The sequence below is a fragment of the Narcine bancroftii genome, chromosome 3 (assembly GCF_036971445.1).
Source record: "Narcine bancroftii isolate sNarBan1 chromosome 3, sNarBan1.hap1, whole genome shotgun sequence".
Lineage (NCBI taxonomy): Eukaryota > Metazoa > Chordata > Chondrichthyes > Torpediniformes > Narcinidae > Narcine > Narcine bancroftii.
In genome coordinates this window covers 263,125,426-263,149,634 of record NC_091471.1, presented here as the reverse complement: position 1 = coordinate 263,149,634, position 24,209 = coordinate 263,125,426, and the positions used below count along the sequence as shown (strand labels likewise).

Below are 24,209 nucleotides of genomic sequence, written 5' to 3'. Positions count from 1 at the left end.
CATTAATGAAGCTGTAGCTCATGTCTGAAGTCATTCAAATGAGAATGTTAGGATCTGGGTCCATTCCAGAAAAAACCTTTGGTGCAGTGGGTTAACAAAGGAGTCCCTTGCCAAAACCTGATGAGATTAGGTAGAAAGGATTTGCACTCAGCAAATTGAGGAATGTCTGGTTTGACAGGTAGTTAATAGTGAGAAAAATGAAAACGAATATTTCTGGCTGAAGCTGCAGCCCACGCCCTCCTGAATGTAGGACTTGGGCCAGAGGTAACACCAAGCCATAAAGTGAAGCTCTCAGTTATAAGACAAACATTGGATGCAGTAACCAGAACATACCATGGTAAAAGGGAATGCAGCAGACAGCACATAATATTAATGAGCTGTCAACTCATTGTGTATTTGCAATTGAAGGCAGTTCTGTGACCTATCAGCATGTACCACTTTTAGGTAGACATTGTTTTTGTTTTTCCTGATCAAAAGCAATATTACATTTAAATATCAAATAGTAAATACGATCATCAAATATACTTGTTCGCACTTAAAATCTTCTGAGATCCAGGAGTTCATCATTTGTTCTTTCTTGAATGCTAAACTGACCAAGCCCACTTTACAGTGGAGGAGCTGTAATGGCAGGTAGCATTCCACCTCCCTGTCCTCAGAGTTCATTGTTATTTTGTTTTAGATTTTAGAGATACAACATGGTAACAGAACCTTCCACCCCCCATTGCCCAAAAAATACACCCACGAATGTCTTTGGATTGTGGAGGAACACCAGAGGACAAGAGGAAAATGTACAAACTTCTTACAAACAAAAGATTTGAACAGCATTCCACCCAATATTTCCTTTAAAAGTGAGATATCCAGGATCTCTGCATTTCATTCGGGCGCAACTTACATCTGCAGATAAGGGGAAAAAAAAAGACCTGAAGATCCTAAATGTCACATTCGTTGAGAACAATGGCTCCTCCTGGTAGCTGCTGTTTAACTGCTCAATTCTTTCAGAGAAGTAACACCGCCCCCTGCTGTTCATTGATTAAAAATGCCAAACTCACACAAATCCTCTGTGCTCCTTCAGATAGAGCCACTCCATTAGTCCATCAGCAGATGTGGCCTGATAGAAATCATACAACTCTTATCATGCAAAGGGAAGCTAGAAAACCATCTAACCTTCCAATATTCAATCCACAAACCAGCAGTTCACAGTTCTTCAAGTACACACCAAGATACTTTATAAATGTGATCACAAACTTTGGCTCCACCACTCTTTCTGGTACAGTACATTTCCGATTATCCAAAACGCTCAGGACCGGATGTGTATTGGTTAACTGCATTTTTGGGATAACTGAGAAATGGCTTTAAGTAGCCCAGTAGCATCAGCAGAATACTTGTATCAGCCATTGCCGATCCCCAACACCTCCCCACTGCTGTCACCGATCCTTCCCAGGAGCCCTAGGTCCCCACTCCTGCCGATTCCCAACACCTCCCCAACGCCGTCGCTGAACCTGCCCGGGAGCCTGAGGTTCCCGTTCCAATCCCAGACACCTCCCCACCGCCATCCCCGATCCTGCCCAGGAGCCTGAGGTCCCCGCTCCTGTCACCGCCACCCCCCCCACCCAGTCTGACGCTGCCGCCTCCACCACACCCCTTTTCCAGTGCCACGCCCCAAAAAAAATCAGTGCTCCCCCCCCCGCCTCCAGCAGTTGCCCTAATGCTCCCACTTAGATTTGTTCTGACACCAATTCTGGGGACAGCAGAGAACCAATACAGTGGAGGATAAAGAAGAAATGGAAAGTGAGAGGGAGGGAGTTATCTGAAATGAGGATAATTCCCCCATGCACTGCCTGACTCACTGACGTCCTCCAGTTACTCAATGACGTTACCAAATTGGCACTAACAACACGTCAGAGCCCTACAAAAGCAAGTCAGGATAAAAATTTTTTTCCATCTTGTGACATCATGCTGTCACCAAAAAAAGTTTGGATAACTAAGAATTTCAGTTAAGTGTTTTTCGGGTAATTGGAAATGTACTGTAGAAGGTTTCAGAATCTGCTGCCCTGCTCATTGAATCAGGCACCGAATGATCCAGGAGGTCCCATTATCCCATTCATTCCTCTATTCCTGCATATTTTTCTCCTTCAAGTATTTATTCACCCCCCTTCTGAAAGATACAATTGAATCTGTATCCAACACCCACTCAGCTCATGAAATACAAATCCTATCCTCTCTACATTTCACTTCTGCTTCTTTACCAATTGCACTAAACTCATGGCCATTACTTTTTGGTTCTTCAGCCTCAGGAAAAATTTCTCTTTTATTGCATCCAAACTTTTCAACAATAACATTTATCCTTTTGGCCACCCTTATTCGTAGCTTCTTCTCAAATGTTGCCTCATTTCTGGACCTTGCCAATAAATCTCCCTGTGCCCTTGCGAAAACATTCTCATATTGGGTGGTGCCCAGAATTGGATGCTGACCTCTATCTTAACACCAAACTAGATGGTTTTTTTTTTAAAAACATAAGAATTTCATTTTTTCCCCAGTTTTTTTTTAATAATCCTCCAAGCCTCTAATTTAAAACTCACAGCTTTTTTTAAACAGTCTACCCACGTTCCAAGATTTGTGCACAAGTAACCAAGGTCTCTGTCCCTTCACAAAGAGATGCAACAAGAAACCAGCCTCTTCATCTCACCAAGCCTGCACCAACCATCAACTACCCAGATTAATCCCATTTTTACTCTCAAAGTTCTCTCCCCATCTTTCTACCTTTTCGTATCCAGTTTGGTAACAGAATAGCAACCTTTTATGGATGATATCTCCCAGGAGCAGGGTTTCATTTTTAAAAAAGAAATCAGGAAACAATCTTTGGGGGACTTTGAGGTAATTCACTAAGACATGAAGAATGACAATTTACCAGCTGTGTTTGGGTCAGACAAAAGTATCTACCAGAAGTTGGAGATAGGGGAGAAGGTGGTTAACCATATCGGACACCGCTGAGATAGAACAGAGAAGGAAAGTGAGGTATTCCAGGCCAAGTCAAGGTCAGTGGACACCTGCTTCATTGCCCAGAATCGATTAAAAGTGATAAATATGCACTGCAGTCAATACTGCTTTGATTGTGAGGAGGTCACATTTCACCAGCTAAGACTCAGTCAGCAATGATCCTGACTGGAAAGACAATAAGACCACAAGATATAGGAGCAGAAGATGATGAATTTGGAAGGAGAACCAAGTGGAAAGTTCTCAGGCAAAATAAAGCAAAAAGTTTAGGAGGGCAAAAAAAAATCCCACCAAATCTGAATTTAAGATAGCAGAGTAACGAAGCCAAGAATGAAGTAAGAAGATCTGGAATCCTGTGAGCAGTTACAGAAAAGGTTTGACACTGGGTTGCCATGAGATAATGCCAGCTTTCAAATTACATTTCATTTTCTTCTAATAGTAAATCAATGGCAGTCCAAAGCAAAAGTCCTTTTTGGGCAACCTCCCCATTTGCATTTCAAATTAAATTCATAAAATATAGATAATCTGGAGCTGTGCCTGTGAATCAATTGACTTGCTCAGCACTCCCACTTTTCTTGTGGCCGAGATATATTTAATCAGATTTTGCTCCCTGATTTGGTAGACAGTGGCTCTTTCAATGTTTTACATTTATTAACAAAACGTACTCAAAATACTGTTGAATGCTGGGTGAGGCCTCCCATGTTTCCCACACATTGGGAGTTCATTGTAAGGAGCTGGTGAACCCATTCTGAGAGAATCAGCAAGGCCAGCCTTAACTCCTGCTGAGAGTGTAACATCAAACATATTTCAAGGGTTCACTGCAAAAGGGAATAACTTAGCCCATTTTGTTGAAGTTATTTAAGAATAAAATGGTTCAAAAATATGGAAATCAACCAGTCAGTTAAAGGAACACATAGTCAGTGATGTGTTCCAATCACCAACTTTCAGAGCTGGGTAAAGAGACTCTGAGAATGCTTGCTGTTGATATGTGCATATTAGGCATAGTTTGCTCTCTAATACACTGTAAAATGAAATTATTCCAGCATCGAAGTCTACAAAGACTCCCACTTTAGAGAATAGGGGAACGCTTAGTTCTGTGACATCGTCATTGTGTTGGGCTAAAACTGAACATGATCCTGATAAGTAACTCCAAAAACTACTATAGTTCCCTGAGCACACACTCCAGGATTTATTGTTTTCTCCCAGCACATTCTCTTTATCCCTCCCCTTTCGTTTCATGCTGCCATAACAGACTCCAACAGCCCATCTGCCGTGAACTCCTGAAATCTCCACTTCCCAGTAAGAGCGGCCACCGTTGATTGCCTCAGAGCAGAGTACCTGCCCCCAGCAGTCAAACCTCTTCCGATTGGCAGGATAGGGCTGTCTGCAGTGGGATCCAGATGCCATCCGCCCATCGTCTGATAGAACAACACTACGATGAGCGGTCTCCAAATCTAGAGTCGGTGTCTGTCCATCTGGAAACACAGCCACATCTGAGTAAATTATTAATCATTGAAAAGCATTTTTTTTAAAAAAAATCATACCTGCTGACGGAACTCAGCAGGTCGAGCATATCAGTAGGAGAAAAAGAACAGCTGACATTTTGGGTTGGGGCCCTTCCAACAAGTCTGACCCAAAACGTCGATCATTCTATATCTCCCACTGATGCTGTTCGACCCAATGATTTCCTCCCAGCAGATTTTTCTTTTGTTTCAGATTCCAGCATCTGTGGTCTTGTGTCTCTATCACACCTGCTTGGTTTACTTTTAGCAATCTTGGCTTATATAATCTTCAATGCTGCTGTATTTTTTAATACAGCATTTAAACTATGATTGAAGATCATTCTGAGCTAAAACTTATCACATAGAACAAATGATTATGATGCATCTCTGACAAATGTTATCAGATTCCTCAACAACACTCAATCGGGGACTCTTACTGGTGCACCTTATTGATTTTTTTTTTAATCCTCTCTGTATTGCACAGTGTGCATTCATTATCTGTTTACAGTTCTTTATTTGGTTACATGTATATGCTGTGTAGTTTCTTTCGTACTACCAATAAGTGGTAATTCTGCCGTGCCCGCAGGAAAAAAAGAATCTCAGGACTGTATGTGATATCATGTACGTACTCTGACAATAAATCTGAAATTACTCTAGGTCCTCTATCAACATGCGGAGGTGCCAAACATGCCAAGTGAATAGAGCAAAGAAGTGGTGAGAATATTGAGAAGTGAAACGCACTTTCTTGACTCAAGTATGATCTGAACCATATATATATTCCCCCACCCACCAAAGATAGTCACCATATCCTCCACCCACCAAAGATAGTCACCATATCCTCCACCCACCAAAGATAGTCACCATATCCTCCACCCACCAAAGATAGTCACCATATCCTCCACCCTGCTTCCGTTGAAAAACCCTGCAAGAGACCCGAGTGTGTGTTAAGCATGCAAGGCGTGATCATTTGTACAGAACATCTCAGGCCTTGTGTACAGTACACTTTAGCAGCAGTTAGTCCTTGAACAAAATACGAGTTACCCCGACATACCTTGCCTATTTAATCCTGCTTTCTCAGAGAGACTGGTTTAAATAATGGACCAGATGTATTTCTAATTGCATGATCTTTTTTGTTTGGAATTGTCAAAGTCCTAGAGTCCCAGAAAAATACTGGTCTGCACTGACCATCAACCACCCATTTATTCAAACCCTGCTCGGACCCCATTTTATTCTCACTGCGTTCTTATAAACCTCTCCAAGATTCTACCATTCACCTACACCAAGAAATAATTACAGTGGCCAATTAACCTCCAACATGTCCATCTTTGGGATGCGGTGGAAATGAGAGTACCCGGGGAATCCCACACAATGACAATGAGATCATCCATTTTGGAAGAAAACAAAAGTACATCCCATTACCATTTAAATGGTGAAAGGTTGCAGCTGACTGTTGTGCAGAGGCACCTAGGAGGGCTTATGCACAAATCGCAAAATGTTTGCAGGTACTACAGGTAATTAGGAAGGCAAATGAAATTTTGCCCTTCATTGCTAGAGGAACTAAATCCAAGAGGTTTTACTTCAGCTGCAGAGGGTACAGGTGAAGCTGCAGAGGGTACAGGTGAAGCTGCACCTGACATAGTGCACCTGACATAGTGCATGCAGTTCTGGTCTCCTTACTTGAGGAAGGATTGGAGGCCGTTCAAGAGTGGTTCACCAGGTTGATTCCAGAGATGCGGGGGTTAGCCTATGAGGACAGGTCAAGTCACCTGGGACTGAACTCTCTGGAATTCAGAATAAGACAAGGGAACTTATGGAAGCATACAATATTATGAAAGGGATAAATAAGATAGAGACAGGAAAGTTATTTCCACTGATAAATGTGAGGTGCTGCATTTTGGAAAGGCAAATTTAAATAGGTCCTATACATTGAATGGTAGACAATTGAGGAGTGCAGAGCAACAAAGGGATTTAGGAGTTGTGGTAAATAGTACCCTCAAGGCTGATACTCAGGTAGATTGTGTGGTGAAGAAGGCATTTGGAAGGTTGGCCTTCATAAATCGGAGTATTGAATTCAAGAGTAGGGAGGTTATGATGAAATTGTACAAGGCACTGGTGAGGCCAAATTTGGAGTACTGTGTACAGTTTTGGTCACCAAATTATAGGAAGGATATAAACAAAATAGAGAGAGTGCAGAGAAGGTTCACGAGAATGTTGGCGGGATTTCAGGGTCTGAGTTACAGGGAAAGGTTGTGCAGGCTGGGGCTTTTTTTCTCTGGAGCGTAGAAGATTGAGAGGGGACTTGATAGAGGTGTTTAAGATTTTAAAAGGGACAGACAGAGTAAATGTGGATAGGCTTTTTCAATTAAGAAAGGGGGAGATTCAAACTAGAGGACATGGTTTAAGATTGAAGGGGGAAAATTATAAGGGGAACGTGAGGGGAAATTTCTTTACGCAGAGGGTGGTGGGGATGTGGAATGAGCTTCCGGCAGACGTGGTCGAGGCGGGATCATTGGTTACATTTAAGGAAAGACTGGATCGTTACATGGATAGGAGGGGTATAGAAGGGTATGGACCGGGTGCTGGTCAGTGGGACTAGGAGGGTGGGGATTTGCTACGGCATGGACTAGTAGGGCCGAACTGGCCTGTTCTGTGCTGTAAGTGGTTATATGGTTATATGATAGGTGAGACTAGAACTAAGGGACAACCTCAAGATTGAGGGGAGTCGATTTAGGACATAGATAGGGAGGAAATGCTTTTCCCAGAGTAGCAAATTTGTAGAATTATCTGTCCAAGGAAATAATTGAGGCTGCCTAAAAATATATTCAAGACAAGAATTAAATTTTTGCATAGCAGGGGTATTAAAGTTATGGGGAAAAGGCAGGTAGGTAGAGCTGAGTCCATGGCCATGATCTTATTGAATGGCAGAAAAGGTGTGATGGGCCAGATGACCTACTCCTGTTATTTCTTACGAAAACATGCAAGATCAGGATTGAACCGTATCTCAGGCACTGTGAGACAGCGGCTCTCAGCGATGCCACTGTGCCGCCCACAGAAGCAATTGTAAGAATCAGCGAGAATAATTCATTTTATTCTGGCTGTACCCCATGGGCAATATCTTAGGCAAAGACTTGCCCTGCAATTACAGAAGACCATGACAGGTCTTGAGGAAAGGAACACTATGTTTGAACTGGACTTTACCCAAGTGCCACTGATTGAACAACCTTGGCATTTTTGTTTAACTGAACCAAATAAGCTGAATCCACCAACAATCCTGGGGCACAGTTTTAACTGGATACAATTATATTGGAAAACCTTTCAGACCAAGTAGCATTTGTACTTACACACTGTTGCCATTACATCACGATCCCTCTCAAGCCGGGAAACCATTTCATACTGCTTCTGTATCCAGTTTACCTTATCTGCTGTTATTTTAGTAACATCAGGAGGTGAAGGTTGTGGCCCGAGTGGTTCAGATGCTTCTTTAATTCTACAAATATATGCAGAAGATACATTATAAAATACATGTTAAAGGAAATGGAGCATATTTATTGGAGAACAAATGGTGAAGAACTCTTCAGTGAAACAAGTCAAACACTGCTTTTTTTGGTCTGGAGGGAGGTAAACAGCATAATTCTATAGGGTTCAGCATTGAAGCTATTGCTTTTATTGATATATATTATTGACGAGGACAGGGGAACAAGCTACTATACAATGGCTTAAATAGTTGGCTGAATTGTGAACTGCTAAGATAGTGATAGATTGGAGCAGGATGCAGATAGGCTGTAGAAAGGGCAGACACATGGTGGGCGAGGTTGAATGCAGAGAAATGTGAGGTGATGCATTTGATAGGAAGAATGAGGATAGACAGTGTACTCTTTCTCAAAGGAATGCGGAAGAGGGACCTGGAGTGGGGATGTTGCACAAATCGGTGCAAGTGGCAGGTCAGGGTTGAGAAAGGAATTGATGATAAATGCACAATTCCAGGCTTAATCAATAGAACCATGGAATCTAAAAACAGGGAAATTCTCGTGACCTGAAAAAAACTGGAATGGCCTGCATTGGGATACTGTGTTCAATTCTATTTGAAGGATGCAATGGGAGATTTGATGGAAATTACAAAATTCCAGGGGATCGGGGCAGAGTGAATGATGAGAAGCTGGTCCCATTGATGGAGGAATTGAGGACTAGAGGTCACAGGAACAGAATAAAGAGTAAAGAATTAAGAGCAACATGAGGAAATGACTGTTTTCTTGTGCAGGACGTGGTTGGAATATGCCTACACAAAATATGCAGCAAGTCAGGAAGGATCAGAGCAAGACAATTAACGTTTCAGGGCTGGGAAACATTAAGAAAGAGAGAAAACAAGTTTGTTTCAGAAGCAAAGAATGTGGGGCAGGATCGGTAGAGAAAAGAAATATCTCTGACAAATCAAGACCAAATATATTCACAGAGGCATAGAGAAGTATAATATACTTCTTGGTCTGTGCAAGGTGCTGTTTATAGAAAAATGTGGGACATGCCCAGCAGGCCAGACCACAAGACTAGAACAAGAAAATAAAAACAAGCAGTAATGGAATTCACTAAGTCGCTGAATTCACTATTCGCACATCTGGCAACATTATTTTTTAGTTGAGAGATACAGCACAGTAACAATCCCTTCCGGACATGAACCCACTCCATCTAGTTATACCCACGTGACCCATTTACCTACTAATCCCATGCACCTTTGAAACATGGGTGGAAAGTGGAAGACATAGGGAGAACACACAAGCTCCTTGAACAGCGCTGGATTTGAGCATGGATTGTTGGTGCTGTAACAGCATTACCCTAGCCACTTTGCGATCTGTGCTACCCCAACTCGCATCTCTCGTCACACGTTGATCTTGAACAGCCAAATTTTTTTTCCTATGGATTGATTTATCACACAATAAACATTAATCTTTGAAAACGTATTTTTCCTCCAACCACTGTTAATTATAATTATTATTTTAATTTTGATGGAATGGGGATAGGGGTCTAAGGGATAATATTTTTGTCAGAATAAGTTTAAAAATACAATGCACTTTAAATAATGTCATGGTAAACTGTTGCTACTGGCATGTTTTAACATCTGAAAGGCCAGCTCCTTTAACAATCCAGCACTTTCTCCAAACCAATCTTAAATGTCAGCCAAGATTCCTAGAGGGACCGCTCAACCCAAAAAGCCCTGATTCAGCAATAATTACATCTTGCGTTTATTTAACAAACAGAAATGTCAGATTGAGAAGAATGTGATTACTGAACGGAGGTAACACTTTAATTTCAAAAGTTGGTTCATGTGGCATACCACAAATTGCATCATAAACTTATTTTAACATGTGTAAATACTTTTTATTTACAACACAGTAGAAGCCATTTAAACCCATGCCACTAAAGGACACCCAAATTAACCCATAATCCCGTTAGGTTTTGGAAGGTAGGAGGAAACTGGAACACATGGGGAAAACTCACACAGACATGTGGAAAACCTGCAAATTCAGACAGCGCCAGATTCCAGCCCAGGTCACTGGCCCTGTAATAACATTGCGTTAACTGCCATGCAAACTGTGTCGCCCAAAATAATAGATGACAAGAGGCCATTCTGATGTCTAACAATACCTTTTAAAAATCTACTCAATGTAATTAAATTGTAACAATTAATATCACTTACCTTGTTCTCATTGAATTAAAACCCTGAAACAATGAGATAAAATAATTTTAATAGCCATACACCTTCATCACAAAGGTAAATAATTCACTGAAATCTCTCTCTTTATACCCAGGAGTGCATTGCAATAGTCACATTGAAAAGTAATAAAGGCCTGGATGATGATTTTTGCAGCAGCTGAGATGACGGTGAAGTGAGTCAGATAGAACTAGACTCTTATATGAGCATCAAATAGTAACTATTCCTGCTAATGATATTGATATATTTATTTTGGCTCTATGAATGGTTCAGGTTTAGACACTACCAGGGAGAGGAGTAGAGTTTCTGATATAAACCAAGGACAATGGCTTTGATTCCCCAGTATTTCATCCCAGGAGATGTCATACTAGATCAGTGGTTTTCCAACTGCCCCTCTAAACTCACATTCCACCTTAAGCAATCCCTATGATTAGAAAGGGATTGCATAAGGTGCTATGTGAGTGGAAAGAAAAAGGTTGAAAACCATTGTTTTAATTGTACCTAATTGACATGTTACATGCACGGTTTCAGAACTCCGAAGGAAATGGGCCAATGACAATTTTTCTCACGCAAAATATTTCAGCAACATTTGTGTCGAGAGCACCAGTTCTCAACCTTCCACGGACTGACATGTCGTTAAGGGAATGGGATGGAGAATTGAAATGGGTGGCCACTGGAAGATCCACTTGGAGAGAGCCATGGCTGGGTTGGAGTTGCACACACCAGTGGAATTTGAGCAAAATCTGATGTTGATTTCGGCTAAACTTACAACGTGAAGATGAGAAATAAAAAGGGGGGCAGAGGTCGAGGGGTGATGAACAAGTGTCGCCATAGGAAGAGATGATAATATCTGAGTGACTATGTAAATAAGAATACAAGAAATCACCATCAAAAAAAATGCAACATGGGAATTCACCAGAACTGCACCATCTGCTCAACATTTGGAAGAAGATTCACGTAGAAAGGAAAAAAAACAAATTATCAACTACCAAAATTATTATTGATGCAAAATCAACTAATCCCCTTCACAATAGATAACCTTTCCTTTAGAGAATGGGAGAGAAAAGGGATCAAAAGAATAGAAATTTTTTTTTGGGAAATAATTTATTATCTTTTGAACAAATGAAGTACAAATATGGAATAACTCACGGTACAATGTTTGCACACCACCAACTGAAAACCTACTTGAAGGACAAATTGGGAAGCCGGCTGAGGTTACCAGAAGGAAGCAGTTTTGAATATGTGATTACAGACACAATGATAATTAAAAGATTTATAACAAACATGTACATCAAACAGCAAGAGAAAGAGAACGAGGAAACAAGCTGTAAACCCAAACAAAAATGGGAAGAAGATCTAAACATAAAGATAAAGAATGAAACATGGGAAAAGCTATGGTCCGGAACTATGAGAAATACAATAAACATGAGGTTACACATGATACAATATAATTGGTTACACAGGCTATACACCACGCCCCAAAAGTTAAATAAATGGGACCCCACAGTATCAGACATATGTTTTCGCTGTAAGAAGGAAACAGGAACAACAGTACATCCAATTTGGGCATGTGAGAAAGTGGAAAAGTTTTGGGAAGATCTAAACCAGTTAATAAATAAAATCACAAAAAGCAACATACCAAAAAATCCAGAGATCTTTCTTCTAAGTAATATAAGAAGTAAAGAACTTGGACTCGATTTGGATGGAGCACAAAAAAGATTTATTATGATAGCCTTAGCTGTAGCAAAAAAATGTATTATGTCAACCTGGAAATCAGAAGAGAGCCTGAGAATACAGCAATGGCACATAGAAATGAATAAATGTATTCAATTGGAAAAAATAACATATAATTTAAGAAATAACATCACAGTATTCGAACAAATTTGGGAACCGTACATGGAACACAACAGAGAAGTCCTACCGCGGACCTCCACCGCCTAAAATGACAGAATGAGAAGATGAAATGAACTGACCCAGTGTGTAAAAGTAGATGACACAATTTTCTTGTTTATTTTCATTGTGTGATAACATTGTTTAATGTATCATATATGTTGAACGTTAGTGGGTGGGGAGGGGGGTGAAGGAGGGAGGGAAGGGAGGGGGGAAAAAGGGGAGAAAATTACACTGTGTATATTCAAGAGGGAAATGTTTGTGTGTATTTTGGACAGTATGGCTTATAGTGTGAAAAATAAAAAATGTTTAAAAATTTTAAAAAAGCAAGCACTCTGCCAGCTTGAAATTTGCTGTTCAGTTTAGAATACGTCTGGCACAGCAAATCTCTAATCCATTGATCTGACACCACTATCAAGTGGTTTAGATCTTTTATCCACATTCACAAACCTCAACACTCATCTCCAATCAACATTAAACTCCCTCTTAAATATCTCAGTTGATCCTGGGTCTATTACCTCGTGCAGGAGTTCACTGGATTTATTTTCACAATTCTTTGACAAACTGTTCCCTGGAACAGATTAACTGAGTTTGATTTTATTGAAATTATATTTGCCTTTTTTGTATTCCCCTTTCATATCCAATGCCTCGTGAACCTGTCAAGAGCTTCCAATTTTAGAAGCACATCTCAACAAAATTATTTCTACCTTTTTTCAAATATAAATTTTGAGTATTTTTTTTTTTAAAAAGTCCAGTAAAAGACGAGCTATTCCGTGAATCTTAAAGCTCACTTAGCAATGGAAAAGTACTGTAAATGGAAGCAGTCAAACAACTTGCACCATGTCCTTCTCAGCTTCTGCTCAGCCTTCCTCGCATGTTAGACCAACAAAATTGAGTAGGATGTATGATTCTTTCAAATATAAACTCTGTTGCAATTTAAGCAATTGACTTCCTCAAAATAAATCAAATTTCAAAAAAAAACACCAGACAAGCTCCAGTAAAATCTCCCCAGTCAACACCTATCTGTGCTCAAATCAAACTACTGTCCTAAAAGCTGTATGCTGTTAAACTGGTGTAGGTTTGAGAATTCTTCAAGGGAATTCTAATATGCCTATTAGTAATGAGGATCTCAACTTTCTGTAAATACACGGAGATGGTGGCACATCCAGGAATTCCTGTGCATGCTCCATATGATCATGGCCTGGAACATTTTCAAGTCTGATTTGATTTTAAAATTTTGGTTTTTGGAAATTTACAACAGCCTTCATTCCTCATCATTTCTCCCCTCTCCACAACTTTGAAACTTTCCAAAGCTGCCCCTCAACTTTGCTCCATCAAAATGCTCAGATTCCTAGATCTCATAGCCCATTTCCTCGAAGTTCCTGCTTTGCATGACTAACCCATTTTGCCCATGTCAAATGCCTGCACCGCTCTCCACCATTCCCAAAACTACAGAATCCTTCACTTTTCTCCTTTTTTTTCTGTTCCTCAACAAGATTCATGTCCAGTGCTCCTAATCATTACATCCATCCTGAACTGATTTCATAGACTCAATGCGATGCGCTCCTGGATAATGGAAGTTCACCCTTATGGAATTCAATCACTTCCAAAAAGTTTAAAATCACACAGAATATATGAGAAAAAAATAAATATAAAATGCAAAAAAAAAATAACAAATTAATTATGAAGATAACCACGTGAGCATACTTTCCAAGAACACAACCTTTCCGCAACATGAGGTTGTACCATACACATCTTGCTGTCTTGGGGACTCTGTAGCCCATTTTGATGGAAATTGCAATAATTCCATGCAAAAATAAATAGACAGAGGCCTAGCCTGGCCCCTTCATTTTGGAAAAACAAACTAAGGCATAAAATTGCATCCTTTTTTAATCCACAAACAATAAAACGTAAGTGCCATCACCTGTATGAAGACTAATTTTTCCACCTTCATCAAAAGATTACTGAAATCAGCCATGTTTTTCTCAAAGAGTTCCATCTTGTTTTCCAGAGCGAAAATCTGTGCGTCAATCTCTCCTGTCACTCTGTTCTGGACAGAGTCGAAATACTTTAACGCTTCTTTTTCCTCATTCTCAAAATATTTCCGCAGTGCATTGCACCTCTCCTGAACTTGAATTTTGCTTTCTCTGATCAGGCTCTGTTAAGTGGAAATGTTTTGGTTATTAAACTATTAGTCACTTAATCTCAAGCAGTTTTCCTAATAGAATTTGCACTCAGATGACCTCTTGATTTATGCTTTGAATGTTATTGTCCCAAAGAAGTGCGGGGGAATGGGATTAATGGGGAGCTCTAAAGGCCAACAGAGACTTGACAGGCCAAACATCATTACGATATATGAAATTTGGATCAGACAGACTACACAATACAAGAAGGACTAAATCTTGAAGCAGGAATGTCTGTTATTGTCAGACTATTATACTCATCAAACAAATAAAGCATTAGCATTTAAAAATTAAAAGCATGAGAAAATTTAAACATCCACACACACTTAAATTCATTTAAACAATTAATTAGCAGGCATTGACCTGACTGACTTCAATGAAGCTTTTATTCTTGCATCTGGTTCACTCTGTAACCCACTTCTCAGTCTAAGTGAAAATCTGCAAGGTTCGTGCTGCCTGTTGGGACAGGATAAGGGCAGTGCAGGAACAGCTGACAGCATAGGTGTTACAACACGATACACCTGTTAGTTTGTGCCAGTGCCAACTTCTGAAGTTTCGCAAGCAAGTGTGAATGATACCAACAAGAATATAAGTGGCTGGGAGTAAGATCTGATCTCTAGCTCTTTTCCCCTCCCACCCCAAATTATTTCATCACAGAAGGTTAATCGGACCAGTCCGCTGAGGTGACATTTTGGAGATTTTTATTTTGTAACCACACCAGTGAATTATCAACAGACAGACAAACAATTACCATATAGGATCATTATCAAGTATGTTGTGGTAGACATCAAATAAAATAATATGTCGAGTTACACTTTTCCATGTTGTGATTTTTCTGTGTTTCTATTTTTATTAAATAGTCAGGCATTTTGCATTATCCATGAAAAGATAAAATCAGAATTGTTGACATTTTTAATTCTGTTTGTGAACCTGCAATAGATTTGATCTGAAAGAATTTTGCTATCGAACTGACCAATTTCTTTCTTTCTTTGGCTTGGCTTCGCGGACAAAGATTTATGGAGGGGTAATGTCCACGTCAGCTGCAGGCTCGTTGGTGGCTGACAAGTCCGATGCGGGACAGGCAGACACGGTTGCAGCGGTAAATTTGTTGGTTGGGGTTGGGTGTTTAAGAACATCTGATGGGAATTCCAGGGGCAATTTTATTTTCCCTTTCAATTTCATAATATTTTACTTTCCGTGGACTGCACATTGAGTTAATGTAGAAAACCTTTACTATGAACTTAAGCCTTTTTCTGTACCTGGCATTAAAATGCTTGATGTTATACTGAGGCTAAGACTTTTTCATTCTCTCATGAAACTGAAAAATTGTAGATGCTGGAAATTAAAAACAAGCCCTTAAAAGGTCAGGCTGGATCTGTGGGAAATGAAATTGGCAGCAAACTCTAGTAAAGGACCTCTGATCTGAAAGGTTAATGCTGCTTCTCTTTGGTCTGCTGAGTGTTTCCTGCCTTTAACCTTGTTATTATAAGCAAACCTCACCTGATAAATGCTAAAGGCTTCACTAGATTTTGGATTCATCATCAGAGAGTATGCGTAACATCACATACAACCTTGAGATTCTTTTTCCTGCGGGCAAGGCAGAATTTCTACTTATTGGCAGTACGAAAAACACAACTAATTCAATGTACACATGCAAACAAATAAAGAATGTAAACAAAATGGCTGTGCAATATAAAGATAGAGGAGGGAAAAAAATCAATAAAGTGTAAGAGTCCTTTAAATGAGTCCCTGATTGAGTTTGTCGTTGAGGAGCCTGATGGTGGAGGGGCAGTGTAAAAGTAAAAGTCCTTAAATGAGTCCCTGATTGAGTTTGTCGTTGAGGAGCCTGATGGTGGAGGGGCAGTGTAAAAGTAAAAGTCCTTAAATGAGTCCCTGATTGAATTAGTTGTTGAGGAGCCTGATGCTGGAGGGGCAGCAGCTGTTTCTGAACCTGGTGATGGGAATTTTGTGGCACCGATACCTCTTTCCTGATGGTAGAAGCGAGAACAGAGCGTGCGCTGGGTGGTGTGGAACCTTGATGATTGCCGGTGCTCTCAGACGGCAGCATTCCCTGTAGATGTTCTCAATACTGGGGAGGGTTTTACCCTTGATGTTCTAGACTATGTCCATTACAACTTGGAGGGCTTTCCGCTCAGGAGCATTGGTGTCCCCGTATCTTTTTTCTTTGGCTTGGCTTCGCGGACGAAGATTTATGGAGGGGGTAAAAAGTCCACGTCAGCTGCAGGCTCGTTTGTGGCTGACAAGTCCGATGCGGGACAGGCGGACATGGTTGCAGCAGTTGCAGGGGAAAATTGGTTGGTTGGGGTTGGGTGTTGGGTTTTTCCTCCTTTGCCTTTTGTCAGTGAGGCGGGCTCTGCGGTCTTCTTCAAAGGAGGTTGCCGCCCGCCGAACTGTGAGGCGCCAAGATGCACGGTTTGAGGCGATATCAGCCCACTGGCGGTGGTCAATGGGGCAGGCACCAAGAGCTTTCTTTAGGCAGTCCTTGTACCTTTTCTTTGGTGCACCTCTGTCGCGGTGGCCAGTGGAGAGCTCGCCATATAACACGATCTTGGGAAGGCGATGGTCCTCCATTCTGGAGACGTGACCCACCCAGCACAGCTGGATCTTCAGCAGCGTGGACTCGATGCTGTCGGCCTCTGCCATCTCGAGTACTTCGACGTTAGGGATGAAGTCGCTCCAATGGATGTTGAGGATGGAGCACTGGTGGAAGCGTTCTAGGAGCCGTAGGTGATGCCGGTAGAGGACCCATGATTCGGAGCCGAACAGGAGTGTGGGTATGACAACGGCTCTGTATACGCTCTGTCCCCGTATACCAATACAAAATAAACATACTCAATATTTACAATGGAAATCATCAATTATATTAGACGCACTCACCTGGGCTTGGTCTTTCTGTGCCTGGAGGTGGAGAATACCTGCTTGGATGGCAGTTGTATTTGTTCTAACCTTTTCTATCTGCTGCTGCAAGTGATCCTGAGAATAAAATAACTTCTTAAATTTGGTAACTGAGACGGAGGTGGATAAGGAAGGAAAGAGCAAAAAATTAGGGACATCCAGAACGGTAGAAAGGAAGTTAGAGATATAAATGGCACAATTACATGGAGGGGTGGGGAGTGGAGGGGGTATGGACCAGGTGCTGGTCAGTGGGACGAGGAGGGTGGGGATTTGTTCCGGCATGGACTCGTAGGGCCGAACTGGCCTGTTCTGTGCTGTATCTGGTGATATATGAAAAAAAAATAAAAATAAAAAATGAAGCATAATTATAGAATTCTGAATCGTACAGATGACAGCCACTGGTACTGCGACTGTAACACTGATCAAACTCGACCAACAATACAGCTTTCCTATAAGCTGAGTTTCTTTGGCTTGGCTTCGCGGACGAAGATTTATGGAGGGGGTAAAAAGTCCACGTCAGCTGCAGGCTCGTTTGTGGCCGACAAGTCCATTAACATCCAAACAATAACTAGTAATATCTGAGCCACTGATACATTAAAAAAAAACTCATTTATATATATATTTGGTTAGGAATATCAATAATGTGTGGAAGGAAAACAATGTCTGGTATTATTATTAATTATTGCAAGCATCTTGCTGTGGAGGTCCAGTGGAGAAGGTATTGTTAAAGAACCTGAACTCTATTTATGTTCACCTTTGACAAGCGGAAATCTTGGAATATATTTGGTCAGGATATCTGAGGTTCATAATTGGACCTCGTCAGTCAAAGAAATCAACAGTGTTGAGTCAAATATCTTTATAAAGTATAAAACTTGCAGATAAACTGATTTGATGACCCTTCAGCGAAGTAGACATTTAAAAGTTGGCCGAAAACTAGGGGACAGTTGAGGACATCCAAAAGTCTTGCTGGTCATGAATCAGCCATTATTCTGTCACTGAAAATAACCAGGAAGTAAGGGATTTGGTGCACAAGCTTGTAAGAAAGCAGGCAGCAACAAAGCGTGAAAAAAATAAAGCTGAAACCTGGTGCATTACTTTGAAGAAATTTCTCACCTGGTGAACTTTTGGAATTCATTAACCACAAGGTTCTGTGAAGGCTCAATTACTGAGCACATTCGTCAGAGATTAACAGAATTTTAATTGTTGAGGGAATCAAGGATCAGTAACAGAATGTGGCTGTAAGGTAAAAGATTAGATATGATCCTCTTGAAGGGAATGTTCTCAATGGTTCATTGCTACTTTTATTTTTTGAGCTCAATGGTTTTATATTTGAATTACATATTGAGACAAGGTGTAGGGAGTTTCACTCAATACTGGATATTCATCTCCTTTATTTAAATAATCTGTGCACTTTCGTTAGCAGAAAATAATGTAGCTCTTCCACTGACCAGCAAATATTTGCTGGGTTACTAGCAACACAGCTCATTTTATAAAAAGGAAAGTATGCCCAGCTCTTCATTGTGCTGAGAAGTGTCCAGTTTTCAGTCACCTCCTTGTTTTAAGATTCTACCATCAATCCACATCTTTTACTTCCTTTACCATTGCAGTCCTGCCTTTGGCTGCCATTATCCTAAACTGGGAATTCTGTCCCAGCCCCCTTTTCGTACCCGTAAGGCCCTGCGTTCTGTCCTAATGTAGTTCTTCAGCTCAGTTACAATGTTTGACTTTATAGATACCTGTGAAATGTCCGATCACATTAATGGCACTGCGTCAGTAAAAATTAGCTTTAGACGACGAGAACTGCTTGCAATAGAGAACAAGGAAATTTGCTAAATGCCATAATCCCCATTCAAAACTTAATGGAGATTGCAAATTCCTGGATGAGATTCCAGGTGAATGGAGTGAAGATCTGTCCTGGATGGACAGCTGAAGAGAAAATCACGTTCGATTAATCTTCTGAAATTTTTCGAGGAGGTGACGAGGACTATGGACATGGGTGAGCCAGTGGATGTGGTGTACTTGGATTTTCAGAAGGCTTTTGATAAGGTCCTGCATAGGAGATTAGTAGACAGAATCAGAGAGCATGATGTTGGAGTAGGGTGCTGACATGGATAGAAAATTGGTTGGCAAACAGAAACAAAGAGTTGGGGTTAACGGGTTACTTTTGGGATGGCAGAATGTGACAAGTGGAGTCCTGCAGGGCTTGGTACTGGGTCCTCAGTTGTTTATCATGTACATTAATGATTTAGATAGGGAAATTATGAATAACATTAGCAAATTTGCAGATGACACGAAACTGGGTGGCAGTGTGAAGTGTGGGGAGGATGTTAGGAAAATTCAGGAGGACTTGGACAGGTTGGGTGAGTGGACGGATGCATGGAGGATGCAGTTTAATGTGGATAAAGGGGAGGTTGTCCACTTTGGTGGCAGGAACAGGAAGGCGGATTATTTTTTTTAATGGAGTCATCTTCGGGAGTGGGATCTCGGTGTACTGTACATCAGTCACAAAAAGCTAGCATACAGGTTCAACAAGCTACGAAAAAGGCAAATGGCACGTTGGCCTTCATAAAAAGGGGAATAGAGTACAGGAGTAACGATGTCCTTCTGCAGTTGTACAGGGCCCTGGTGAGACCACACCTGGAGTATTGTGTCTAGTTCTGGTCTCCTAATTTGAGGAAGGACATTCTTGCTATTGAGGGACTGCAGTGTAGATTCACAAGGTTAGTTCCCGGGATGGCAGGATTGAAGTATGCTGAAAAGTTGGATAAACTGGGATTATATACGTTTGATTTTAGAAGAATGAGGGTAGATATTGAGGTATATAGGATTATTAAGGGATTGGACACATGTTCCTTATGTTGGGGTAGACTAGGATCAGAGGCCATAGTTTAAGAATACAGAAAAGGCCCTTTAGGACTGAGATGAGAATTTTTTTTTTTTTTTTTACCCAGAGTTGTTGGTCTGTAAAAATGCTTTGCCACAGAGGGTGGTCGAGGTGGGTTCTTGGATAAGTTCAAGAGGGAGTAATAAGGTTCTTGTGGACAGGGGAATTAAGGGTTATGGCGAGAAGGCAGGGACAGGGTACTGTTAGTGGAAGATCAGCCTTGATCTAACTGAATGACGATGCTGGCTTGATGAGTTGAATAGCCTACTACAGCATCTATTGCCTCCACATTGATGCCATCGCAAAGGCCACTTACCAGCGGCTATATTTTGTGAGGCATCGGAGGAGATTCGGTACGTCACCGAAGACCCTTGTAAACTTCTACACAGGTGTACCGTGGAGAGCATTCTGGCTAGTTGCATCACCCCCTGGTACGGAGGCGCCAACTCTCAGCACAAGAATAAACTCCAAAGGGTCGGTAACCTAGCCTCCGACATCACAGGCATGGGTGGACTTCACTCCATCGAGAGCACCTATGTGAGGCAGTGTCTTAAAAAAAAGAGCAGCTTCTATCCTCAAAGACCCAGGCCACGGTACAGGAGCCTAAAGACAAGCTCTCAGCGGCACAAGGACATCTTCATCCCCGCTGCCATCAGATTCCTGAATGATCAATGAACCAAAGACACAGCCTGACTTTTCATGTACGATTTCTGTTATTACATTTTATAGAGTAAGGTCATAAGATGGTTATATGAATGTTTGCACTATGAGGCTGGCCGCAAAATGCCGAATTTAATCACAATTAATCCTGATTAAACCAATTTTCACCTGCATTTATTGCCTCACAAAATAGAGCCGCTGGTAAGGCGCCTTTGTGATTGCATCAACAAGGAGGCAATAGATATTGTAGTAGGCCATTCAGCCCATCGAGCCAGCAGCGCCATTCATTTAGATCCTGGCTGATCTTCCACTCCCATGTCCCTGCCTTCTCCCCATAACCTGGTGCGTGGGAACCTCGCTGGCCTGTCACAGAGCTCAGTCGGTCCCCCCCCCCCCACCCCCGCTGTCCGCAAATCCGGATCAGAAGGGAACGTACCCGCAGCTCCTGCTCCCCTTCGCCAATGGTGACACAGGTGTGGTTCTTGTGCTTCCCCACCACAGGGCAGAGGCAGCAGATGCAAACTTTGTCATCCTTGCAGTAGATCTCCAGCAGCTTCTTGTGCTCCACGCACTTCCACGTCGACATGTCCGCCGTGGGGTCGATCAGGGGGTGGTTCTTGAACACGGCGTTCTCCCGGTGATGCTTGAGGTGCTTGGCACACATCGAGGCCTCGCATTTCAGGCAAGTTTTGACAGCTGACATCTTCTTCTTGGTGCAGTAGTTGCAGGGCAGGGCGACCGGGGTCCCGTTCACCGCCTGGTACTTCTGAGCGATGTTCGCCAGCTTGAAGTTTCTCTTCAGGGGGGGCCTCTCCCGGTAGACGGCCCTGCATTCCGGGCAGGAGAAAAGGCCGGACTCCGGCTCCCTCCAGGACTCCTCGATGCACGCTTGGCAAAAGCTGTGCTTGCAATTCAGGATCACCGGGTCGGTGTAGATCTGAAGGCAGATGGGGCACGTCAGCTCCTCTTCCAGCCACACGGGCGGCAAACCGTCCGCCATCGTCCCGCCGCCGCCGACCCGGGGGAGGGGGGGAGTGAAACTGAAAGCGAAAGCCGTGGCACTTCGAGCGCGCAGCGTCACGGCCGGGGTGAGACCAGTGCAGACCGGGGGGGGGGGGGGTCACTGCGGTCTGCACCCACAAAATCGGTTCCAACTGGAGCACATTGCAAAACAAAAACCTAGACAAAAATAAGGCGTCCCCCCCCCCCCGCCGACCCGACCTCGATGCATGTTCGTGGACAGCTGCGGAATATTGGCGCTTTCTTCAAATGCCCACCCCCACCCCCTCTTCCACTGTGTGAGGTACAGGCTCGGTCCGGCGCCTGTCAATCTAACGGGTCATCCATACATTCATGTTTCCGGGGGGGGGGGGGGGGGTCACATCTACTGCAACAGCCGCTAAAGCTTGTGGTCGTTCCACACGTGCAATGGCCACAAAACTCTGTCATGCTATTAGATTTGGAACGGGCGACTGTGACCTGTTCAACCCGTCTCTTATGTTGTCGGTGGTTTCTCTGCTCCTTCAGCTTGTGAAAACGCAATGCTGCAGAAACTCGGCCGGTCCTTCGACGAAGGGCTCAAGCACCTTTATCTTTGCTGTATAAAGTACAAAGCTTGAAAAACTCATGCAGTTTGGCATGCAGAGTTTTGCCGCCAGCCTTCCAGACTTCTGGGGGGATTCCATCCATACCTGCTGCTTTGACACTTTTCAGTTGTTCGATTGCCTTATATGTCTCATCCAGGGTGGGAACCTCATCCAGCTCTAGCCTTAGGGGCTGTTGAGGGAGCTGGAGCAGGGCGGAATCTTGGACTGAGCGGTTGGCACTGAAAAGAGATTGGAAGTGTTCTGACCATCGGTTGAGGATGGAGATCTTGTTGCTGAGGAGGACTTTGCCGTCTGAGCTGCGCAGCGGGCTTTGGACTTGGGGTGAGGGGCCATACACAGCCTTTAGAGCCTCGTAGAAACCCCTGAAGTCGCCAATGTCCGCGCTGAGCTGGGTTCGTTTGGCGAGGCTAGTCCACCACTCATTTTGGATCTCCCGGAGTTTGCGCTGAAGATGGCTGCATGCGCGACGGAAGGCTTGTTTCTTCTCTGCATGCCAAACTGCATGAGTTTTTCAAGCTTTGTTGGGACCAAGGTAAACTGCCTCAGGATCTTCGTGATGCCACCATCATCACCCTGTACAAAAACAAAGGCGAGAAATCAGACTGCTCAAACTACAGGGGAATCACGTTGCTCTCCATTGCAGGCAAAATCTTCGCTAGGATTCTACTAAATAGAATAATACCTAGTGTCGCCGAGAATATTCTCCCAGAATCACAGTGCGGCTTTCGTGCAAACAGAGGAACTACTGACATGGTCTTTGCCCTCAGACAGCTCCAAGAAAAGTGCAGAGAACAAAACAAAGGACTCTACATCACCTTTGTTGACCTCACCAAAGCCTTCGACACCGTGAGCAGGAAAGGGCTTTGGCAAATACTAGAGCGCATCGGATGTCCCCCAAAGTTCCTCAACATGATTATCCAACTGCACGAAAACCAACAAGGGCGGGTCAGATACAGCAATGAGCTCTCTGAACCCTTCTCCATTAACAATGGCGTGAAGCAAGGCTGTGTTCTCGCACCAACCCTCTTTTCTATCTTCTTCAGCATGATGCTGAACCAAGCCATGAAAGACCCCAACAATGAAGACGCTGTTTACATCCGGTACCGCACGGATGGCAGTCTCTTCAATCTGAGGCGCCTGCAAGCTCACACCAAGACACAAGAGAAACTTGTCCGTGAACTACTCTTTGCAGACGATGCCGCTTTAGTTGCCCATTCAGAGCCAGCTCTTCAGCGCTTGATGTCCTGCTTTGCGGAAACTGCCAAAATGTTTGGCCTGGAAGTCAGCCTGAAGAAAACTGAGGTCCTCCATCAGCCAGCTCCCCACCATGATTACCAGTCCCCCCACATCTCCATCGGGCACACAAAACTCAAAACGGTCAACCAGTTTACCTATCTCGGCTGCACCATTTCATCAGATGCAAGGATCGACAATGAGATAGACAACAGACTCGCCAAGGCAAATAGCGCCTTTGGAAGACTACACAAAAGAGTCTGGAAAAACAACCAACTGAAAAACCTCACAAAGATAAGCGTATACAGAGCCGTTGTCATACCCACAATCCTGTTCGGCTCCGAATCATGGGTCCTCTACCGGCACCACCTACGGCTCCTAGAACGCTTCCACCAGCGTTGTCTCCGCTCCATCCTCAACATCCATTGGAGCGCTTACATCCCTAACGTCGAAGTACTCGAGATGGCAGAGGTCGACAGCATCGAGTCCACGCTGCTGAAGATCCAGCTGCGCTGGATGGGTCACGTCTCCAGAATGGAGGACCATCGCCTTCCCAAGATCATGTTATATGGCGAGCTCTCCACTGGCCACCGTGACAGAGGTGCACCAAAGAAAAGGTACAAGGACTGCCTAAAG

The 24,209-nt window shown here is 42.8% G+C and overlaps 1 protein-coding gene and 1 long non-coding RNA gene across 4 annotated transcripts in view; one reads left to right on the top strand and one right to left on the bottom strand.

The window, feature by feature from the left end:
- Nucleotides 1–1,654: 1,654 nt before the first annotated feature.
- Nucleotides 1,655–21,776, bottom strand: LOC138758659 (E3 ubiquitin/ISG15 ligase TRIM25-like). 2 transcript variants are annotated; one of them, XM_069927939.1, is made up of 6 exons: nt 21,170–21,776; nt 17,172–17,267; nt 14,015–14,248; nt 10,186–10,208; nt 7,838–7,983; nt 1,655–4,469 (listed from the first exon to the last, which is right to left on the bottom strand). In XM_069927939.1, exons 1-6 carry the CDS (start codon nt 21,731–21,733, stop codon nt 3,892–3,894), a joined length of 1,641 nt encoding a protein of 546 aa, XP_069784040.1. In that variant the 5' UTR covers nt 21,734–21,776; the 3' UTR covers nt 1,655–3,891. The 2 variants fall into 2 exon arrangements, with proteins under 2 accessions (XP_069784040.1, XP_069784042.1); XM_069927941.1 differs by lacking the exon at nt 14,015–14,248.
- Nucleotides 18,235–24,209, top strand: part of LOC138758660 (uncharacterized) — a 39,834-nt gene continuing 33,859 nt past the window's right edge. For both annotated transcript variants that reach the window (XR_011354377.1, XR_011354378.1), the window contains exon 1: nt 18,235–18,432. This is a non-coding gene — a long non-coding RNA (uncharacterized lncRNA). The remainder of the gene's footprint in view (nt 18,433–24,209) is intronic.

What these genes read in the sequence shown, in the direction of transcription:
- LOC138758659 (XM_069927939.1), bottom strand. Translation starts at nt 21,733, where the DNA reads ATGGCGGACGGTTTGCCGCCCGTGTGGCTGGAAGAGGAGCTGACGTGC. An exon ending in CACAGAAAGACCAAGCCCAG is followed by an intron (nt 14,249 to 17,171) that starts GTGAGTGCGTCT and finishes TCCACTTAACAG; the next exon opens with AGCCTGATCAGAGAAAGCAA. An exon ending in TTTAATTCAATGAGAACAAG is followed by an intron (nt 7,984 to 10,185) that starts GTAAGTGATATT and finishes ATATATTTGTAG; the next exon opens with AATTAAAGAAGCATCTGAAC.